A 19450-nucleotide genomic window follows, 5' to 3' on the forward strand; every position below is an offset into this window, starting at 1 on the left:
TTTTTGACTGTTGTAAAGTTCTGTGATAGTGAGTTATGTTGTGCCACATAAAAGAAGAAGAACAGGAGTACTTGTGGCATCTTAGAGACTAACAAATTTATTAGAGCATAAGCTTTCGTGGACTACAGCCCACTTCTTCGGATGCTATATGCTATATGCATCCGAAGAAGTGGGCTGTAGTCCACGAAAGCTTATGCTCTAATAAATTTGTTAGTCTCTAAGATGCCACAAGTACTCCTGTTCTTCTTCTTTTATGTGGCACAACATAACTCACTATCACAGAACTTTACAACAGTCAAAAATGTAACCTTCCTTCTACTGTTATTCACATTCTGTTTTGACAGTGAAAACATGAATCCCAATATTATTTTAAATTGCATAAAAGAATGAACTGACTCACACCTCGCTACTGTGGGGTTTGCTGCAATAGTTCACTTGTCACCAAGCAGTTACTTGGTTTTTCTTCCTGACATACAGTAGCAGTGACAACTTTTTACTACTCCTGGAGAACTGGAAAATCTACACTCCTCACAGTTCATACTGCACAGTAACATTGTTACTGTCTGTTCTGTCTCTCTGCTACGGGCAGCCCATGCCTACAAAAATATCCAGCACAACACCTGACTTGATTCTTATATTGATTCCTCACTCTAAACTAGTGCATGGAATGCCTGTATTTCATGATCATGCTAATCTTCTAATGGAGCAATCAGCAGAGACAGAGATTAGCATCCCACCATAATCACAGTACTTCAAAAAGGGGAGTGAACATGTTCGGCAGATGACAACCCAGCAGCAAAAATCTCATAAAAATTAGACTCTTCATCCTTGCTTTCAGTCAGCAGACTCAGTTCGCTGACAGGGTTAGTGGAAGTCACGCAAATCACTATTCCAGACTGGGAACAAAGAATCCTCGGTAAACCAGGTGGTTTTGGAAAGGGGCTCCCAGACTAGGGAGAAAACCATGACAAAATTAACATTTAAAAGCATGTTAAAATACGCAATATCTTACTAATCAAAAAGTATTTTGGATGATTAGCTTTTCAGGGCAAGGACAGTGTCTTACTATACATCTGTACAGCATCCAGCACAGTGCGGTGCTGATACTGATTGGAACCTTTGGGTGAGACCATAATACAAATAGGTAGGATACAGAGCACGGACACTAGGTGCGGATTCTAGCAGTAGTAGCAAAAAAAGTTACCAGGTTACAGCACAGTTAGGGATCAAACAAATCATATACAGAATCAATATCCAGTGACCATGGTATGTATCCTATCTATTATGTATTAGGTACAAAACCAAGCAAGGAGAGTTTCAGCTCAAATGCCCTACCATTTCCAGTGAAAACATCAATCACGTTCATTTCCCAGCAAGTATGCTCTAAGGTAGTGGTTCTCAAAGCCGGTCTGCCGCTTGTTCAGGGAAAGCCCCTGGCAGGCCGGGCTGGTTTGTTTACCTGCCGCGTCTGCAGGTCCAGCCGATGGCGGCTCCCACTGGCCACAGTTCGCCGCTCCAGACCAATGGGGGCTGCGGGAAGTGGCATGGGCCGAGGGATGTGCCAGCAGACCGGCTTTGAGAACCACTGTTCTACGGCACAAGCAATGTCTCCTGCAGATAAATAAGTTTAAAGCCAGGGTTATTTAAGTTCAGCCCCAGTGATAGGCGGTCAGTCACCTTAACCTTTAATGAACTACAAACAGTGCTACTACAGTTTTCAGCTTTGGGTTATGGGTAATAAGGTCCTTAGGAGTTCTTATGTCTATTACCTCCCCCTAAAGTCACACAAAATATGAGCCTTCTCTTGACAAAAAGGGAGCCACTATGTAAACTAATTTAAAACCAGAGAAAGGGCTATCTTTGGTAGAGTTCAAGTATGAAGCCAACTACTCCTGTAAGGATGTACATTCTACATTACTATTTATTGCTATTCGATTAATTTCATGACAGAAATTAAAGTCACAGATACCGCTCCAGGCATTGAAGCAGTCTGCCTATCTCAGGTGGGATCTTTATTCTATTGATACATCTGCCTTAGAATGAAATTGTAATTGATGCTAATACTATAATTACTGCCTATATATAAACAGAACATCATACGCTAATTTTTGGCTAAATACCAGGGAAAGCATAGACAGCAAGACATATTAGACTGGAATAGTCCAAGGAAAGTAGTTGCACTTTTGTGATTTGGAGCATTTAAAAGTAAAGTAATAGTTTAACAGTTCAAACCCTGTGAAGTCTGGTAGCACTTGACAACCGCCTCTATAGAACAGTCAGATGTAAGCAGTGACCACCACCCAAAAATTCACACACACAAGTGGTACCATTTACCACCATTCTTGGAAGTCTCAAGGGAGAACCCATGGACTACTTTCTCACTTCTCAGGTGGCCACTCCAAAACAAGGTTTAGTCTCATCATTGGAGCAAACTTTCAACCATTACTGTTGTACCCATTCTGTAATTTAAGAATCTCAGTCTCCACTACTATTAATTTTTGAGAGGTTTTGTATTTACTAAAATGGCTTCAAGCTCTTAAAGAAATCTAATTCTCCATCTGGCTAATTATACTAGTTTATATTAAATCAAATTAGACTTGGAAATCAATCAGTTTTGTGTATTTGAAAAATACTGTCCTAATTAGAGTATTTTTTCATCTTTGACAAAGCATGATGAAACAAGTAGTAATGAAGTGGTTGGTATTCCTTATATCTTTAACAATAAACTAATTCCAAGATCTTGTCCCTAACACATGGATTTATTAGGGTCCTCATCCTTCAAAAGCTATACTTGATAAAAATTATATCAACATTGTACAAACATAAAATCCTATAGTGCATCAGTTCTGCATGTGATTTGTTCTGAACTATATTCTTACAAGCGTTACCTTAATAAAGAACATGAAAACCAGAATATATTTAACAGCACAGCATGTTTTCATTATCACATTTATTCTCCTGTGAATAAAAAGTATACCGTTACAACACTTATCTGGACATATGAAGGCTTTTTATTAATAGCACCACGTATATTCCGAGCAATAGCCTTGGTTAAATCAGAAGGCTAATTTTTCAAATGGAGGAAGTTTAACAGGCAGAGATGAATCTTTGCTTTGCTCAGTCAGCACTTTTAAATGTACCAAGTAAATCGATGTAGAATAGAAGAAAAGTGCAAGACAGACTTTTCTCAACCTTACCCCCCATCAATCCACTAACTGAAATAGCTTTGCAAGCATAAGTTGGAACAGATACCACTAGACAGAGACTACATCACTTGCAAACATTTTTCCACATGGATTAGGTAAACTAAGACACTATTAATACAATGCAGCTTCCTGGCTGCTCTAAACAGGATTAATCAATCAGTATACATGGCAGAGTGAAAACATCTTAAATAGAGTCCCACGCTGGGTTCACTAAAAAACCCAGGTTTGTGGATGCTGAGCCTATCCCCAGTCTACTTGGATGGAGCCATAGTTCCAGTCACACGAACTAAACTGTCAATTTTTCTGTAATTGAAAGAAGGCTAAAGAGTTACCCAACTTTCTAAATAAAGATTAGAATGACAGATGCTAGCAAGAGGTAGAACTAAAACAATTGTTGGGGTCACCACCATTTCTTCTTTGATTATGGAACACAACACGACCAATATACTGCACTAAGTGTAGCTCTCCAGTTCTGGAGATCAAACGCATACAAAATAAGCCACACACCATTTGAGAAAAGACCTAATGTTGGAATCTTTTCAAGCTCCTTGCTCCATTGGTGAAGATGCTATTTTACATAGTAGCTCTAGTCTATGGCAAGAGAAAAACTTGCTTTAAAACAGAATTCAAACGATTTAACAAAGCCTATAAGTGGACTGATAATAAATAAAGATCAGTCTGGGTAACTTACCCGCTCCGCTGCTGAGGCCTCCTCACCAGCTACACAAACCGAAGTCATCTCCAGCACAGACAGGTTAGTAGGAGCATCAGTGGTGGAGGAAGACCTGGGCCGGCCTGAATGAATATCTTGGGAAGATTTCCTGTTGATCTGTGGGCTTCCCTTTGGGGCATCCGATTTGCCCCGCCTGCTATGCAGGCTTGTCCCTCTCTTCATCTTAGGTGGCACTCTGATCTGCTGAAGCACTCGATTCAGAGCTGTGGGGTGGGTGGAGACACCATCAATTTCAGTACAGGCGCTTTGGCTTTCCAAATCCATTTCGGGCTCCATATCAGCCTGAGTTTGTTGCACATCATGTGGAGACACCGAGGACCTCCTGCGCTGGTGCTGGAAAAGTTGCTTCAAGCCTTGGCCAATGACATTAATGTTCTCCAAAGCATTATGAGTAATTTTGGACAACTTTTGCTCAGATTCGTGTTGCTTTTTGGTATCTTGATCTTGGGATTTGCCTCCAGGATCAGGGTCATCATAGATCTGTTCACTGCCAGAAGGCTCCATTAGATGACACCCAACACGTTTATTGGACAACTCATAAATACAGATGTCCCCTGTCTTTATATATTTTTTTTAAATGCCAAGATTGTCAGCCAATTAGGTGTGCAATTGCTTCAAGAGCGACTACACATGCAGCTGTGCCACGGAGGTCTCATGCTTATCTAATGTTAAACAAAAGAGCCAATATTACACATCCATGCAGAAACTAGCAGGTTAAAAAAATCAATACAGAAAACATGCTGTTAAAGTCTCTCTCTCTCTCATTCAAGCATCCTTCAGCCATTATATTAGAAACATTTATGCTGTATGCAGAACACAGAGGCTATGAAAGGACTGCTCATTCTTTATCAATGAGAAAATGTCCAAGACAGGAGGTGGAGCTGGGGAAGTGAGAAAAAAGTTAAAAATGCTGCTCATGAAGAACAGGGAGTGCATGCAATAGAGCCCAGAACAGTACCTGACAGAACTTGAGCCACTGGGATTCATAGTTACATCAGTTATGCCATAATAGGTTAATCCCCACTGCAAGATTAATTGCTTTCCTTACCAATGATCTGATCTTCAAATGTAGTAGCTGTTCTATCTAACACCTATCATATTTTAGATATACTGGAAAACATAGTAATGAGTCCACAGCTCATTACCAACCACAGCTGTTTATTTCCAATCAAATACGGTGGAATGGCTCATTACTACTAGTATCCATCAAGGCTACTGGTAACTGGATGCTAAAGCTTGCCTTCAAGTGGGGACAGGGAAACTACTTAGGTGTAACTGGTATAATTTTGTCTATAGACGTATCTCAGCAAACAAAATATGCCTTTCTAAAAGCAGATTACTAAGTGACTAGACAGGCAGAGGCAGCAGCACAGACGTTTCTAGCTCAGTCATTTGAGAAGAGAAAGTGTTCAGCTTCTCCCAGCAAGTCTCAACCCCGCCTCCCCCCTTGCTTCAGATGGGAGTTGCCCACACAACACTGACTGCAGTTGAGTGCTAAGATGGTAGCACACTGCAGGAGGAGTGCAGCAAGGGGATGAGGAAGGGAGCACAAAGGATCTTTTAATATTAAAGCAGAATATTTAATGGAGGCTGGAGTAAGTGTGGGAAGGTTCACATTATTGCCATGGTTAATGAGATCACATGCACAGAAATTGGAGGTTGTTTTCTTGCGGGAGAAGATTTTGATTGTGCTTGTATAAATATATACACCAAATCACAGAAGTCCGCTCTCAATCTTGGCAGGAGACAGCATGAAAAAAACATGATCTTATTAAAAATGCAACATATGTTTAGGATTTATTAGAACATTCATTTTAATCTTAACATAGCTGTATTGAGAAGGGATTATGATCCAAGATCTCCCTCAGTTTTGTGCACCTTAGACATAACACAATGGGTTAAACTGACATTCCAAGGTACAATTTTAGCAGGCAGCACAGCAAGACCAACCAAATGAGCTGCATCAAGCTCCTCCTCTTGGATGCCTTAGCAGATAGAGGCAAAGTGAATTACAATATTTAATAGGAAACAAATACTTTGTGTACTTTTCCTCTGAAGATTTCAAAGCACATTGCAAGCATAAGTCTCAAAAACTTTGGGGGTAAGTTTATAACCCCATTTTACACAGAATAGTAGACTGAGGCACAGAAAGGTTAATGACTTGACCAAATTCACACAGTAATTCAGTGGCAGAGCTAGTAATTAAATCTAGGAGCCCCAACTCCCAGTGGCTTAGTTTTAACTGCTTAACACAACCCTTCTCAAGTGACCTGTGTCTTTATGACTAAGGCTACGATTATGTCACGGAGGTTGTGGAAGTCACAGAATCCATGACTTCCAGTGACCACCATGACACATTGGGGGCCCCCGCAGCTGACCAGCTGCCGTGTAGTGTGAAAAACCACTATCTGACTGAATTTGCTACATAGGGTGTACTGAGCATGCTCACAAGAATCCAGCATGCTCAGTAACCTCTGCTGACGCCAGCAGCGGGCGACCCCTGCAGCAGCCCAGCCTCCGCGGGGGAACCCTCCTGCAGCTGCTCCAGTCCAAATCTAGGTCTCCATTCAGGATGAATTTTGGAAGAAAAGACAAAACTAGGAAACATTTTCCATTTCGTTCAACAGGCAAAATGGTCCAGTGAACAAATCTCAGTGGTTAACAAGAGAGCCCCCAAAACTGTTTGGCACTAAACGTATAACTTGACATATGATCCATACCTCCATATTTACTTTAAGATTCCCAAAATTCATTATTCAGGCAGCCCTTGTTGAACTGCATTTAAGAACAAAGATGGCCAACTTATTCACTAAATAATACATGTATCATCTCCTGCCATAGCACGTTTAATAGCTTACTGCTGGTAGCTTTGTTGATCAGTTAAAACACCCGTAACTAGAGGTGCATTAATTATTTGGTGAAAATCACTTATCTGACTAATGTAGCCCTTTTTTTGTTTACAAACTAACCACAAATAGATGATTTTAACCTTTTTATATTTGAAAATAGCTTGATGAATAAAGCTTGTTTGCACACAGTCTGTTTGCAAACTGGTCACTAAGTATTCTCTATGTGCATTTATGACTGGACTACTAAATTGCCTTGACTTGTTCCTGGTTCCTTAGTGGCAAACATAAGGAAGTCCCTTTTTCTGTTTGCAAGTTATCTGCTTAACTTTGTATTTTTGTTTAATGAACCTACTGTTGGGCAAAAAGTCCTTTTAAAAGTGGTTAAGACATGCATTTCCAGCGTGAATAGTGTTCTTACAACCATTTACTTGTGACTAGCCTTCACGTTCCAGGAACAAATAAAAACTTGCTCTCCCAAACACTCACAAATGAAAGAGACTGTGAATACCAGCACGGTTAATCACTGCATTTTATTTGACTGAACAGTCACAAGTGGTGTTTGCTGTGATCACCCACTTCTACCCATAACACTTAAGACAAGATCTACAATATAGATGTTATCTAAAGTACGTCAAATTTTTCACCGAACAACCTTCACATTGTCCCTTTGGGAGGAAATTAAGTACAAACTCTTTCAGTATCTCTCTCAAAAGTCTGCAAATCTGGTTAATTTGAGAAGAAAGGTAGCAACACATCAAATTAATTTTGTAATAAATCCATATACGCTGTCAAAGACTTGACTGAGTACTTTACAACACCTTTCTTATTACATCTCAAAATGCATTCAAATATTCATTCGATTGGACAGTTATTTCATAATAGCTTTGGGAAGTAAAGCTGCTCAAATTGAGCAGTTGGCAAAAATAGCGCAGAAGTGTAAAAAAAACATTTAGCACTTGCCTCCATCACTTGTCCTCACGCATGGCTGACTGGTAGGAGCCCCTCCATTGAACAGAAGCTGCAAAAGAAATTGGACATGAGGTCTAGCTCCTAGACAGAAGAGAGAAATGTATACATGTGGAAAGTGATATAAAATGAGCATGTTCTAAAACTAAATTTAAAAGATAAAGTGCACCAGGAATAGGTTGAGCTTTCTAAAACTGTTTCAAAGTAGCCCAAGAGAGATAACTATAACTGAAATTTAAACTAAGTCTTACAAGATTAATTGTGAAGTTCATGTGAAGGACTGCTCTCTATTTCTCAGAGTTTATGGTCTTTGGTATGTGTACACAGCATAGCTGGATTTCAGGCTAGAGTCTGCAAGAACAGACTGGTCTGCAGCCATTTTTCTTTCCCTTCTATTTATTTTTAAAATGTCCTGGATACAGGTTAACCAGCTTTGCTCTGTGTTTATTTTGGGCTCACCTGCCATTAAATGAGAACTGTAGGCACCTTAGAAATAAGACCACTTTTCAGCTCATTTATCAATGAAGCTTGTGCACCTGTCACCTTGGCTGAACTGATATTTTGTTAAGTCCAATGGCAACGCTTTGCCATGAATCACTACAGATATCTTCAAGTCCAGTACAGCAACTATGTTCTCCTCCCCGCACCCACCATGCCTTTTCTGGTGATGGAAGCATACAAACGGTCAAAAGACTAAAGCGGCAGTGCTTTAACGTGCCTGTGTAGTCATGGCACCAGCGCTGGGAGAGAGCTCTCCCAGTGCTGTTAAAAAACCACTCTATGAGGAGAGTAGTTATCAGCGTGGTTCCCAGCACTGGTACACTGTCTACACTGCCACGTCACATCGTAGAATCCACTTTTCACAGCTCCTAAAGACTGATTTGGAGATTTATATCATGACAGTTGCTTGCCTTTTCCCCTTCTTGACTATGGTAAGGATAAGTGATATTTCCTAGTTTCTATTAAAAACAATTTTCTCATGCATGAATTTTCCATGAACAAAAACCTTCACAGGGACTGGTTTAATAAAAAGTTTCAGCTTGTAGATGGTTTCTTTCATGAGTAGTCAAAACCTCAGCGTACTTTTTATTTTTGGGGAGGGGGGGCAGCATACAAATGAAGATGCCCTGTCCCAGGTTAATCTGAGTGGCATACAGACAGATGCATATCAGAGGCAATTTTTTCTTTCGGTAACAGATCAAATATTACTGGTGATGATTGTTCCAAAACACAACATGTTGCTGCAGAGAGGAAGAGTTACATTCCACTCTCGGCTCACTTTGCTTTTAAAAGAGTGTTCAGTGACACCACTACATCAAAAGTCAGACAGATTTCTGAGATCTAAATTCTTGGTCCAACAAATTTTGATTTAGTTGTGTTAGACTGCTGCATTGAGGGCTAAGTTTTACTCCAATATATTTCTCCTCTCTCACAAATATAAACACTTGAAAGCAAAAGCTGAAAAACAGCTTAAGGTGGTTCCAAATAACTCAATAGCTTAAGAGCAAGACCACTATAGAACTACAGGATAAAGAGAGGAGAGGGAGAAGAGATAGTTTCCTTTATTTGCAACATGAAAAAATAAAAAATTCTGCCTGATTTTTGCAGAATATTTTGAAGTGGTGTCACATATGTTACAACAGCTAGGTGTTATTAGGGCCCTCAATAGTGTAATAGCCAAGCTCAATTAGCCAAGACACTATTATTATTTCTGCTTCTAACATGCTATAAAATATTCACTCTAAATCAGCAGATACTACTGCAAACTGTTAGACATGGGTTGCAATTTTATGAAGTCACTTATCCATTCTCCTGGCTGGAGACAGTGCACTGTATTTCTGTTGCTTCCAGGGAGGGAAAATATTAGGAAATGAAAAGGAGGATAAGAAAAAGCCCAGTCTATTTCCAAAAAGCTAGCCCAAAAGGGATTCTGTACCAAAGCATAAAACTTAACAAATGAGACTGGAAAGGCAGTATGAAGGCATAGGCACATATGGTAAAGTACAGTATTATAGGAACACTGGTAAACAACTTCAGTTGATAAGAGGGATTAAGACAAAAGGGTTCATTGTTAAGCAGAATCAAGCAGCAAACAAATATAGGAGGCATAATCTTGGGTGTGTACAAAACTGGTAATCCTTTCAGAAAGAGGATCTGGGAGAAACCAGAACAGGTGTAATGTTCTAAAGGGCTGTGGTTTGGAGAACACGCAGAGGAAGTTGGCAATGGACATAACTGTGGGTGAGCTGACCTGTGTGAACAAATAAAAAATGAAATGACTACATACCTGGCAAAACAGGTGTATTTGGTCACAGTGCTACAACAGAACAACTTGAAGGCAGCCAGATTGAAGAGTTATATTAAATGGGGAAAGGGTAAGGGGGAGGATTTGAGCAGGGTGGGAGAAGGATTATAAAAATATTACTACCTATGTAAGAAGAATGTGGGACAGTTAATGGAAGAGGGGTACAAGGGGGAAAAAAATCAGTAAAAAATATATTGAACAGAGGACACACACAGTCTCTATGACACATGCCACCCCTCATGTTGATTCATGAAAGATAAGACTTGCTGGAAGTCTAGCGTTTAAATTACCAAAGTGAGACACAAAAGGGGAAGCCGCGGTTCAAAAGCAATCTGGGTTGCACATAAACTTTTGTCACTACACCTGAGATTAAGTTACTGTGTATGAGAGAAACAAAGGGAGTGCTGCCAAAATGGATTAAGGATTAAATGAAAGGAACAGAGGCAGAAAGCTTTAGCAAACTCGAACCACTGCAGACGTGAGAGGTAACAAATTGGCTGCAGCATGAACAATGTGCGCCCCACCTCCTTTTAGGTACCATGTAAGTGGGTAAAAATCTCAGGAGTGGCTACATTTGATGAAACAGAAAGAAGGGGAGGCCAGTATGCACCAAGGAATCAAGAGAACTAATCCACAGTGGCTTGGGTAGAGAGCTCATACCATTTAACGCTCAGGTGCCACCCCCTAAGTAGGGGTCCCAGAGCAGTCCCTCCCATTCTGCTCCTAGCTCCAAGCTTTCTCCCCCTGCACCCAGCCCCACACACTTCCTTGACCCCACCCCTTGCCTCTGCACCCAGACCTACACTCTTTCCCGCCCTGCACTCATAACCAGACACTCCCTTCCTGTTGCCCACAAACAGCTCCACATTTTCCCCCACACCGAAGCTCTGAGCTCTCCCCTCTGCACCCAATGCCATGATCTCTGCACCCCAAGCCCAGCCCAAGCTCTTACCCAGAGAGGTGGTCCGTGAGCCTGAAGAGCGCCATCCCTACTAGGGATCAGGTTGTTCTGGAAGTAACAAACACCACCCTCTTCCTGCTTCCCCAGAAGAACCAAAAGCCCAGATTCAATTCTGCGACCCTCCTGGGAACCTGAGGTTCCTAGTCCCGCCTTGCTCCAGTTCTTCCCTGGGAGCTGATGTTGCCTGGTGCCCATGCAGGGGCCAAGCAGGTGCATGGGGTTGCAACACTACGCAAGATTTGGTCCAACCGCTCCTCCATTTTGAGAGCGGGGGCAGCCGGTCCAAATATGACTAAGGGGAATTGCAACTTGGCACATGACGTCTCAGCGCCACTCAAATTTGGCCTGGCTGCCCCTCTGTCAGGATGGAGGAGCAACTGGGCTAAATTTCCAGCTCCAGTCAGGGGCTGGGAGGGCTAGGCCCCTCCCTCCCTCATTGTATACCTGATTCAATGCAACAAGATGCAAGACAGTGAAAACAGAAACCACAGCTTAAATGGGAACAGAGAAGAGAAAGCAGAGCAAAGGGATTAAAGCCAAATAAAAAATTCAGACCACCTGCACATTGTGAATGTAAAAAATATTGGAATACATGAAGAAATTAGCATTTAGTATGCCAGACTATTTTCCCATAATCTTCACGATAAATTGTTAAATTCTCCTAACTTATTCTTGAAATTATCCAAAATAGTAAGAAGAAAATCAGGTAAGTGTTGCCTATGAATTCGTAGAGACCCTTTTCTCTTACCACAAAAGAACTGTGTTACCGGCTATGTCTATACTGTACTACTGTGGTACGTCGACCTAAGTTATGCAACTCCAGCTATGTGAATAACGTAGCTGGAGTTGATGTAGCTTAGGTCAACTTACTGCGGTGTCTACACTGCGCTGGGTTAACAGGAGACGCTCTCCCATCGACTTACTTTACTCCTCTCGTTCTGGGTGGAGTACCGAGGTCAAACGGAGAGCGCTCTGCCATCGATTTAGGGGGTCTTCACTAGACCCACTAAATCAATTCCCGGTCCGTTGACTGCCAGAGTGTCAATCTGGCAGCAATGTAGCCAGCCACAGATTTGACAGGAACACTACCTAGTGATTAGAGTAAGGGACAGAAGACTGACTGAACCAATGATGCCGGAGTCTTCCAAAGAGACCTGGGCTAAGTCAACCTCTGTACCTCAGGGTTTCCCATCTGTAAAATGAGAAAAGTCAACTGTCTCCAAATAAAGGGAGGAGTGTTAAGGTTAAAGTTGTAGAGATACTTGAATAAAATATTCTGTAATCAACAAATACTTACCATTTCCATTTAACCCAATATAAATATACACAAAATCTCATTCACTATGTTAATTGTTCATATTTATGATGAGATGGTACTGAATTTTATAAGTTAGCAAGTAAACAAGTATAAAAAACCAAGGTAATCACAAAATATACTTTGTTAATTCAATATGTATTTTAAGTTATATTAGAAGAATATTTATAGTATACAAGTAGTCTAATTTATTGTGTGACAGTATTGAGGTCACAGGAATAGAAAGTCTTACTACAGAACCATGCTATTGATCTAGCTGGGAGAGATTGTCATTTGTGTATATAAATTAGCAAAGTGCATAATAATCAGGTTTTACTGAAGTCAGAAATAAAGTTACGTTAAGTTTCAATTATGTGCTTAGCCCTGTAAAAACATAATGCAGACAATCCATGTTCTGGAACACTCACAATCCTATGTTATATTCATGTGACTAGATTTCAAAATCTTCTGAGACCTGTCCCTAATTTTCTTTGGACAAATGCTTATAGTTTTGTTAGGGCAATTCTTCAAGTCATTTGGAAGGGTATTAACCATCTTCAGGCCTTCAGCCTTCTGGGACGGGGGAGAAGAAGCCACCTCTCCTTAACCCTCCACCACCCCCATTAACAGATGGTATTTAGAAAGGCTCACCTGCAGAGCATTTTATGCTTTGATACACAGGAAATGTATTCATCAGCTCTATTCTTGTAACCATTAATTCTTCACATGCTTCTACTTTATATGGGGCAGCATGTTCAGAGACTCATCAAAAGGTGCCTCAGTCTAGCTAATTTTTCACCACCACCCTTACCCGATCCAAACACCTGCATAAGTATTTTCTGGCTATAACTTTAGTTTAAATAATAGTGCTGACTAATACATGCCGCCTAAATATTCATAAGGCCTAATAAGCTCAAAACTCAGGGCAAATACATGAAAAGAGAAAGATGCATATAACAAACTACTCAAGTAAAAGAGTACTAGCTACTATGCAATCTCTTTTGCTATAATAGTTCAGGAGTGAAAGACACCTTACTGCTTGGACTATTTCAGAAATGTTTCAGAAACTATTTCATGCTGCCGTTCTAGAATAAAAGGATCTTTGTTCATACATAGCAAAGCTTCAAAACCACGGTTTCCCACATAAAAGTATCTTTTGATTATGTTGCTGGTATAGAGGACAGCAATTCTATCATTAGGTTAGATGCGTACAGTACACCTTAAACACAAATATCATCGTAGATAGTTCTCCAATAACATCTGTTCAATGTGCAGCAGCCGTTAAAAAAGCTTACAGAATGTTAGGAACCACTAGGAAAGGGATAGATAATAAGACAGAAAATATGATAATGGCACTATATAAATCCATGGTATGTCCACACCTTGAATATTGCATGCAATTCCAGTCACCCCATTTGAAAACTGTGTGTGTTAGAATTGGAAAAAATACAGAGAAGAGCTGTGGAGCCTGCAGGTTCGGGGCATGAACAGACTGGAAATCACTTTCCCCCTGCCACTCCAGAGCTTAGCTGAGGGGCAGAGAGGCTTCCCCATGCCAGTGCTGTGTGGGGCTTTGGCACATGCAGGGCTTGGCTCCTCCTGGACAGCGACCTGGACCAGGGGGTCTTGGGCTTTCCTGGGGTACCAGCCCAGTCAGAGACAGTGGGGGAAGGAAGGAGCCTGTTGGCCAGGCTGTTGGTGAGCTGAGAGCTCTGACCAGCAGCTGGTTCTCCGCACAGCACTGGGAGTGGGACGCACTCCGTTGGGGGAATACAGAGGAGCAATGGGGCTGGCGGGGCAAAGCGGCAAAACATGGAGAGGGGCAGAATGTAAAGGGCCAATGCGTGGCAACAGAGGCAATATGTAACCATCCACCACCAGAAACGGGGTGGGGCCCTGCTGACTGAAAGCCGGCATGCAGCAGGGGCTGCGCTGGCAGACCAGCGGGGAGAGTGGCTGGCCCCATACGCAGCATCTTCGCCCCACCACCAGCTTTGCACACTCCTCCCCCCATCGTTGGCCACTTGACCCTCCCACTCACCACTGGTGGGTAGGCGGCTGGCGAGCAGGGATCCGTCCAGCAACAGGACCTGCCAGTAGTTATAGGGGGGAGAGGAGACAGAAAATATGGGACAATTTGCCTGTTTTTAAGAAAAAGTCAGGTCACCTGCAGGAGGGCTTAAATATGGGACTGTCCCTTTAAAAATAGGACCTCTGGGCACCATAAATAGGTCTATAAAACCTCTCAATCACAGCTAGCAGGAGTATGTCTCCTCGAGCTGGGAATCATATCCCAGCTCAAAGCGAAGATATACCCTTATGTGTAATGTTTTGTAACCTGTTTCAGTAGAAAGAGACACATTTTAAAGGCCTGAACATATTGTTTTATTTATCCATTTAATACCTACCTGATTTTAGAGGTCACTATCTAGAGCATAGCTAGAAAGAGAAACCAAGACTTCAGCCATTCTCGTAGCTATGCAAGGATACCAACTATAAATCACTAGCAATTAAAATAGTGGTGACGAAAATCATGTCAAAATCAAAGTGGGGCTGAGAGGGAGGAAGCAAGATTAAAGTCAAAAAGATATTATTTCAAGGTATATACTTGTTGACTAGTCAGTACTAATAAAAGATTTCAAGCATTCCAAGAGTATACAGCCTTTGCTTCTAGCACAAAGAGTCTACATGATATTGTATCTTGAGCAAAAAGCAACAGAGGGTCCTGTGGCACCTTTGAGACTAACAGAAGTACTGGGAGCATAAGCTTTCGTGGGTAAGAACCTCACTTCTTCAGATGCAAGTCTTGAGCAAGTTACTGGTTCCTTCAGTTGAGCATTTTTTTGTTTTTTTAAAGGGCTGGCCCAGCCACAGTTTCCCTTAACCCCTGAAGAGTCAACATGGATCCCCTTACTAGCATCAAGAGCAGTTCTGAAACTATAGTTGCCTTCACTTTTTAGCACCACTGGGATTTTATGAAGATCCCTAAGTACAAATAAATTTAAGCTTCCACATTTTACGAGACATAAGATGGGAACACGCCCTTGTTAATACTGTAAACCAGGGGTTGGCAACCTGAAGGAACCCCAGGCCAGCAGCAGGCTGAGATCCCGGCTGGCAGGAGCCGGCAGCCAGAACCCCAGAGCGAGGGTGGGCTGAGACGCTCAACACGCTGCCGCTCTGGGGGTTCCCGCTGCTGGCCCCTTGCCAGCCGGGATCCCGCCACTGGCCCAACTCAGCGCCTGCTGCTGGCCTAGGTGAAGGAACCCCAGGCTGGCAGCGGGCTGAGACCCCGGCTGGCAGGGGCCGGCAGCCGGAACCCCAGAGCAAGGGCGGGCTGAGACGCTCAGCACACCACTACTCTGGGGTTCCCGCTGCTGGCCCCTTGCCAGCCGGGGTCCTGCCGCCGGTCCCACTCACCTTGCTTCCGGTTGGAGTTCCAGCGCAGGCCCCCTGCCAGACAGGGTCCAGGCCTCCGGCCCTGCTCAGCCCTACCAACCGCCAGCTCCACTCACCTCAGCTGCCGATCTGGGGTTCCAGCCGCTGACTTCCTGCCAGCCGGTTAACAACTGATCACTCAGAAGCCTGTGTGCAGCTTAAAGTATCCAAATACGTGCCAGACATTAGAAAACTCAGCAAGGAAAAGCAAGGGCAAGGATCACACTAAACTGATAAGATCTCCATTTTGATTTAATTTTAAATAAAGCTTCTGAAACATTTTGAACACCTTGTTTATTTTACATATAACAGTAGTTTGGTTATACAATATATAGACTTATAGAGAGACCTTCGAAAAAACGTTAAAATGTATTACTGGCACGCAAAGCCTTAAATCAGAGTGAATAAATGAAGACTGGCACACCACTTCTGAAAGGTTGCCGACCCCTGCTGTAAACGCTTTTGATGCATTCAGCGCATGTGCATTAGCCTTACAACTAGACAAGGAAAAAGTTCACTGGCCTAGCATCAACTCTACTTGCTCATTTTTTACCATGATAATTGAGTAGAAAATTAGTGATATTTTATATTTGTCCATCAGAAATATTTACCCACAATGAGTCTTGCAAGGCTGCTGTAGATTCACTTCCTCCTTGTGGAACTGTACAGATTCAGCTACACACCTGGCAGTGGACATTTGTAACATTCACACTATTTTGTGACTAGCTTTCAAATATACCACATAACTTCCTCTCCCCTTTCCTCCCTCAAAACCAAACAATGGTGACAGCCAAGCCAGTTACAGAACTTCCTTTCAAAAGTGGCTCTGTTCTTTGCTTCCTTTGTGTAGCTAAGTCTTTTTATCAGAACTTTTGAAAATATAAATAAAATGAAAAAAACCAGCTCACAGCAAGATATTACAGACCATTCCCTTTAGAAAAAAGTCCACCTATACAAAGTGCGTTCTGAGTTTAACTCTTTATTGCACAGGGGATCTGCCAGTAACATCTCTGCAGACAAGAGTTGGTATGGTCTAGTAGTAGTTCCCAGTCAGAGTCAGTAAGGCAGGAGAGCTAAATTCTAATCCCAGCTCTGACAAGGACTAACTCAGGCAACTCACTTGACTTCTGCAATTCAGTTTCCCCTCTATAAAACTGCAATACTTACCTACCTCTGTAAAAGCACTGTGCGATCTACAGGCGAGAAGTATTCCAGAAGTGTGAAAAACCTCCCCACGCAGCTAAAAATCACAGTGGGTGATATCAAAAGTATTTCCACATCAACCAATTAGGAGGTTGCCTGAACTGATTCAAACTGAGACATCAGTGGGGACTGGATGCATAAAAAGTAACAGAGGGCTTCCCCCAAGAACTAAGATGCCTTTTCATATATTGGTCAAGAAACAAAAATAGGATAAATAATAATAGGAAAAACGGTCTCCTCAATGACTGATAGCAAGATCGTCATTAGGCATGAGCAGACTTAGCACTGTGAAGTCACAGCTGATCACCAGTAGAAATAGTAGTGGGGCTGGGAGGGCAAAGGGGCAAAGCAGAGAGAGGACAGTGAGAGTAGGAGATCTCAGATCTCTGCTGCAGTAGATGCAGAGGCCTTATTTGTTATGACAAGCCCCAAAGTGAATATCTATCAGAGTATTCCCCCTTCTGCTCACAAGCCAACATCAGTACAGCAGAAATCAGAAAAATCTGCTTTGAGACAGCAAACAAAATGCACACAATCCAAAGTGAGCAGAAAAACCTCACCCCTTCTTCAGGTCTGTCCCCCACAAACAGTAGAAATCTGTATTTCCCATTCCCTTTCCATAGTCTTTATACCTACAAGTTTGCCTGAACAGACCTTATCAGTTCCCCACAAGCATCTCAAATTCTGCAGCTGCAATCTGCTGGGCTCCCATTGTTTCCTTTTGCTATTAACTTTTCCTTTCCTCTGGATCACGATATAGACTGCAGAATCTCCAGGCTTTGGAGTAACACAGCATCCTTGGGCCATGTCAGGGATTCTGGTGATCCCTTTTCAGAAGTACAAAGAGAAAAGCTGCTCTCATCCTCATTGCCTTTCTGCCAGGCAACGCTGCCACTTTCAATGTGTCAAAGCTGACTCAAATGTCAGGAACAAATGAACCACGAACAGTGGAAATAAGGGCATTGCAACTGCACTTCCCAAGGGAAGACAAAAGGCTACAGACTAAAATAGAAGTAGAATTTGGGATTGGTTAAATACTCAAATGCACTGTTCATGATAGTGTGGAGATGGAATCTAATTTTAATCCCTAGATGAATCTGCTATGTGACAATGGCAGTATATGATTTGGAATGAATTAGCTGCTTCAGTTCTAAAGATACCCAGGACTGGAATAAGAAAATCAGAGAAATTCAAAGTGAGTTGCCTTTGCAGACTTTTATAGTATGCTGGTGTAATTTATAGAAAATTGCTTTCTTAGGCTAGGTCTACACTACCCGCCTGAATCGGCGGGTAGAAATCGACCTCTCGGGGATCGATTTATCGCGTCCCGTCGGGACGCGACAATCGATCCCCGAATCGACGCTCTTACTCCACCAGCGGAGGTGGGAGTAAGCGCCGTCGACAGGAAGCCGCAGAGGTAGATTTTGCCGCCGTCCTCACAGCGGGGTAAGTCGGCTGCGATACGTCGAATTCAGCTACACTATTCACGTAGCTGAATTTCCGTATCTTAAATCGACTCCCCCCTGTAGTGTAGATGTAGCCTTAGAGAGAATGGCTGAGGGATTTAAAGTGGGGCACGAATAGAAGTTTTTTAGATTCAAAAGTCAGCAAGACAATTAAGTCAGACTTTTATAAGAGCCATAAGTAACAGGTCTTGTTTACTTTTCATCAACAAAAATGCGTGTCTTGCATATTTTGCATCAGGTCAGACGAAATGCAAACACTTTGTTGGTGGTTTTGCTGCCTTCCTACTGCTTTTCAAATGACAGCAATCAGTGTCTGCCAGGGAAGAAATTGCGTAGCGTCAACCACCAAACACACATTATGCATGGTTTAAACTAGTACTGTTATTCCTTCACTTTGGAAAGCACATTTACAAAGTGATATTTAAAAACAAAAAACAAAACAAAAAAACTATCCAGGCCTGGAGTAATAAATTCCTCCCCCAGTGAATCAAGTCCAACATTCACGATGAGAGCTTTCAGTGCTCAATAGCTGACTTACCTATGGGGACAACAACAGAAGACACTTCAGACCAAGAATAGTTTGCCCCAAGCAGCAAAAAAAAAAAAAGCGCCCCCCTTGAGCCCGCCCCCAAGTGCCACCAAAACCCCCCCCGGCCGAGCGCCGCGCCGCCGGAGCCCGCCCCCGCCCCCCCCGGCCGAGTGCCGCGCCGCCGGAGCCCGCCCCCGCNGAATTATCTTTGAAATATGCACCTAAAGGGCACTCCTGCTAGATATTCAAAGGAATTCTTTTGAATCTACCAAATGAGGGTTAGTTCTCCTGCAATTGTTGACAGGGACCTTAAAGTTCTTCCATGACAGACAAATAGCTGTCATTTGAAAAGCGGTTGGCAGGCAGCAAAACCACCTCGAAAGTATTTGCATTTCTTCTGACATGATGCAAAATATGCAAAACAAATTTGGTTGACAAAAAGTAAAGAGCCCACGCTCCCCCCGCCGCCCCTTACCAGGTGCCGCCCCAAGAATGTGCTT

At 42.5% G+C, this 19450-nt stretch overlaps 1 protein-coding gene across 4 annotated transcripts in view; it reads right to left on the reverse strand.

The window, feature by feature from the left end:
* Positions 1-19450, reverse strand: part of TMCC1 (transmembrane and coiled-coil domain family 1) — a 201919-nt gene that overhangs the window by 152558 nt on the left and 29911 nt on the right. For 3 of the 4 annotated variants that reach the window (XM_034775931.1, XM_034775933.1, XM_034775932.1), the window contains one exon: positions 7749-7806. In XM_034775931.1, the coding sequence (XP_034631822.1) occupies positions 7749-7754 (6 nt within the window). In that variant the 5' untranslated portion in view covers positions 7755-7806. Of the gene's footprint in view, positions 1-3897; positions 4602-7748; positions 7807-19450 lie in introns of those variants that run through there. The other variant, XM_034775930.1, reaches the window with a different exon arrangement.

The sequence above is a fragment of the Trachemys scripta genome, chromosome 7, assembly GCF_013100865.1.
Source record: "Trachemys scripta elegans isolate TJP31775 chromosome 7, CAS_Tse_1.0, whole genome shotgun sequence".
In the NCBI taxonomy this organism is placed as follows: Eukaryota; Metazoa; Chordata; order Testudines; family Emydidae; genus Trachemys; species Trachemys scripta.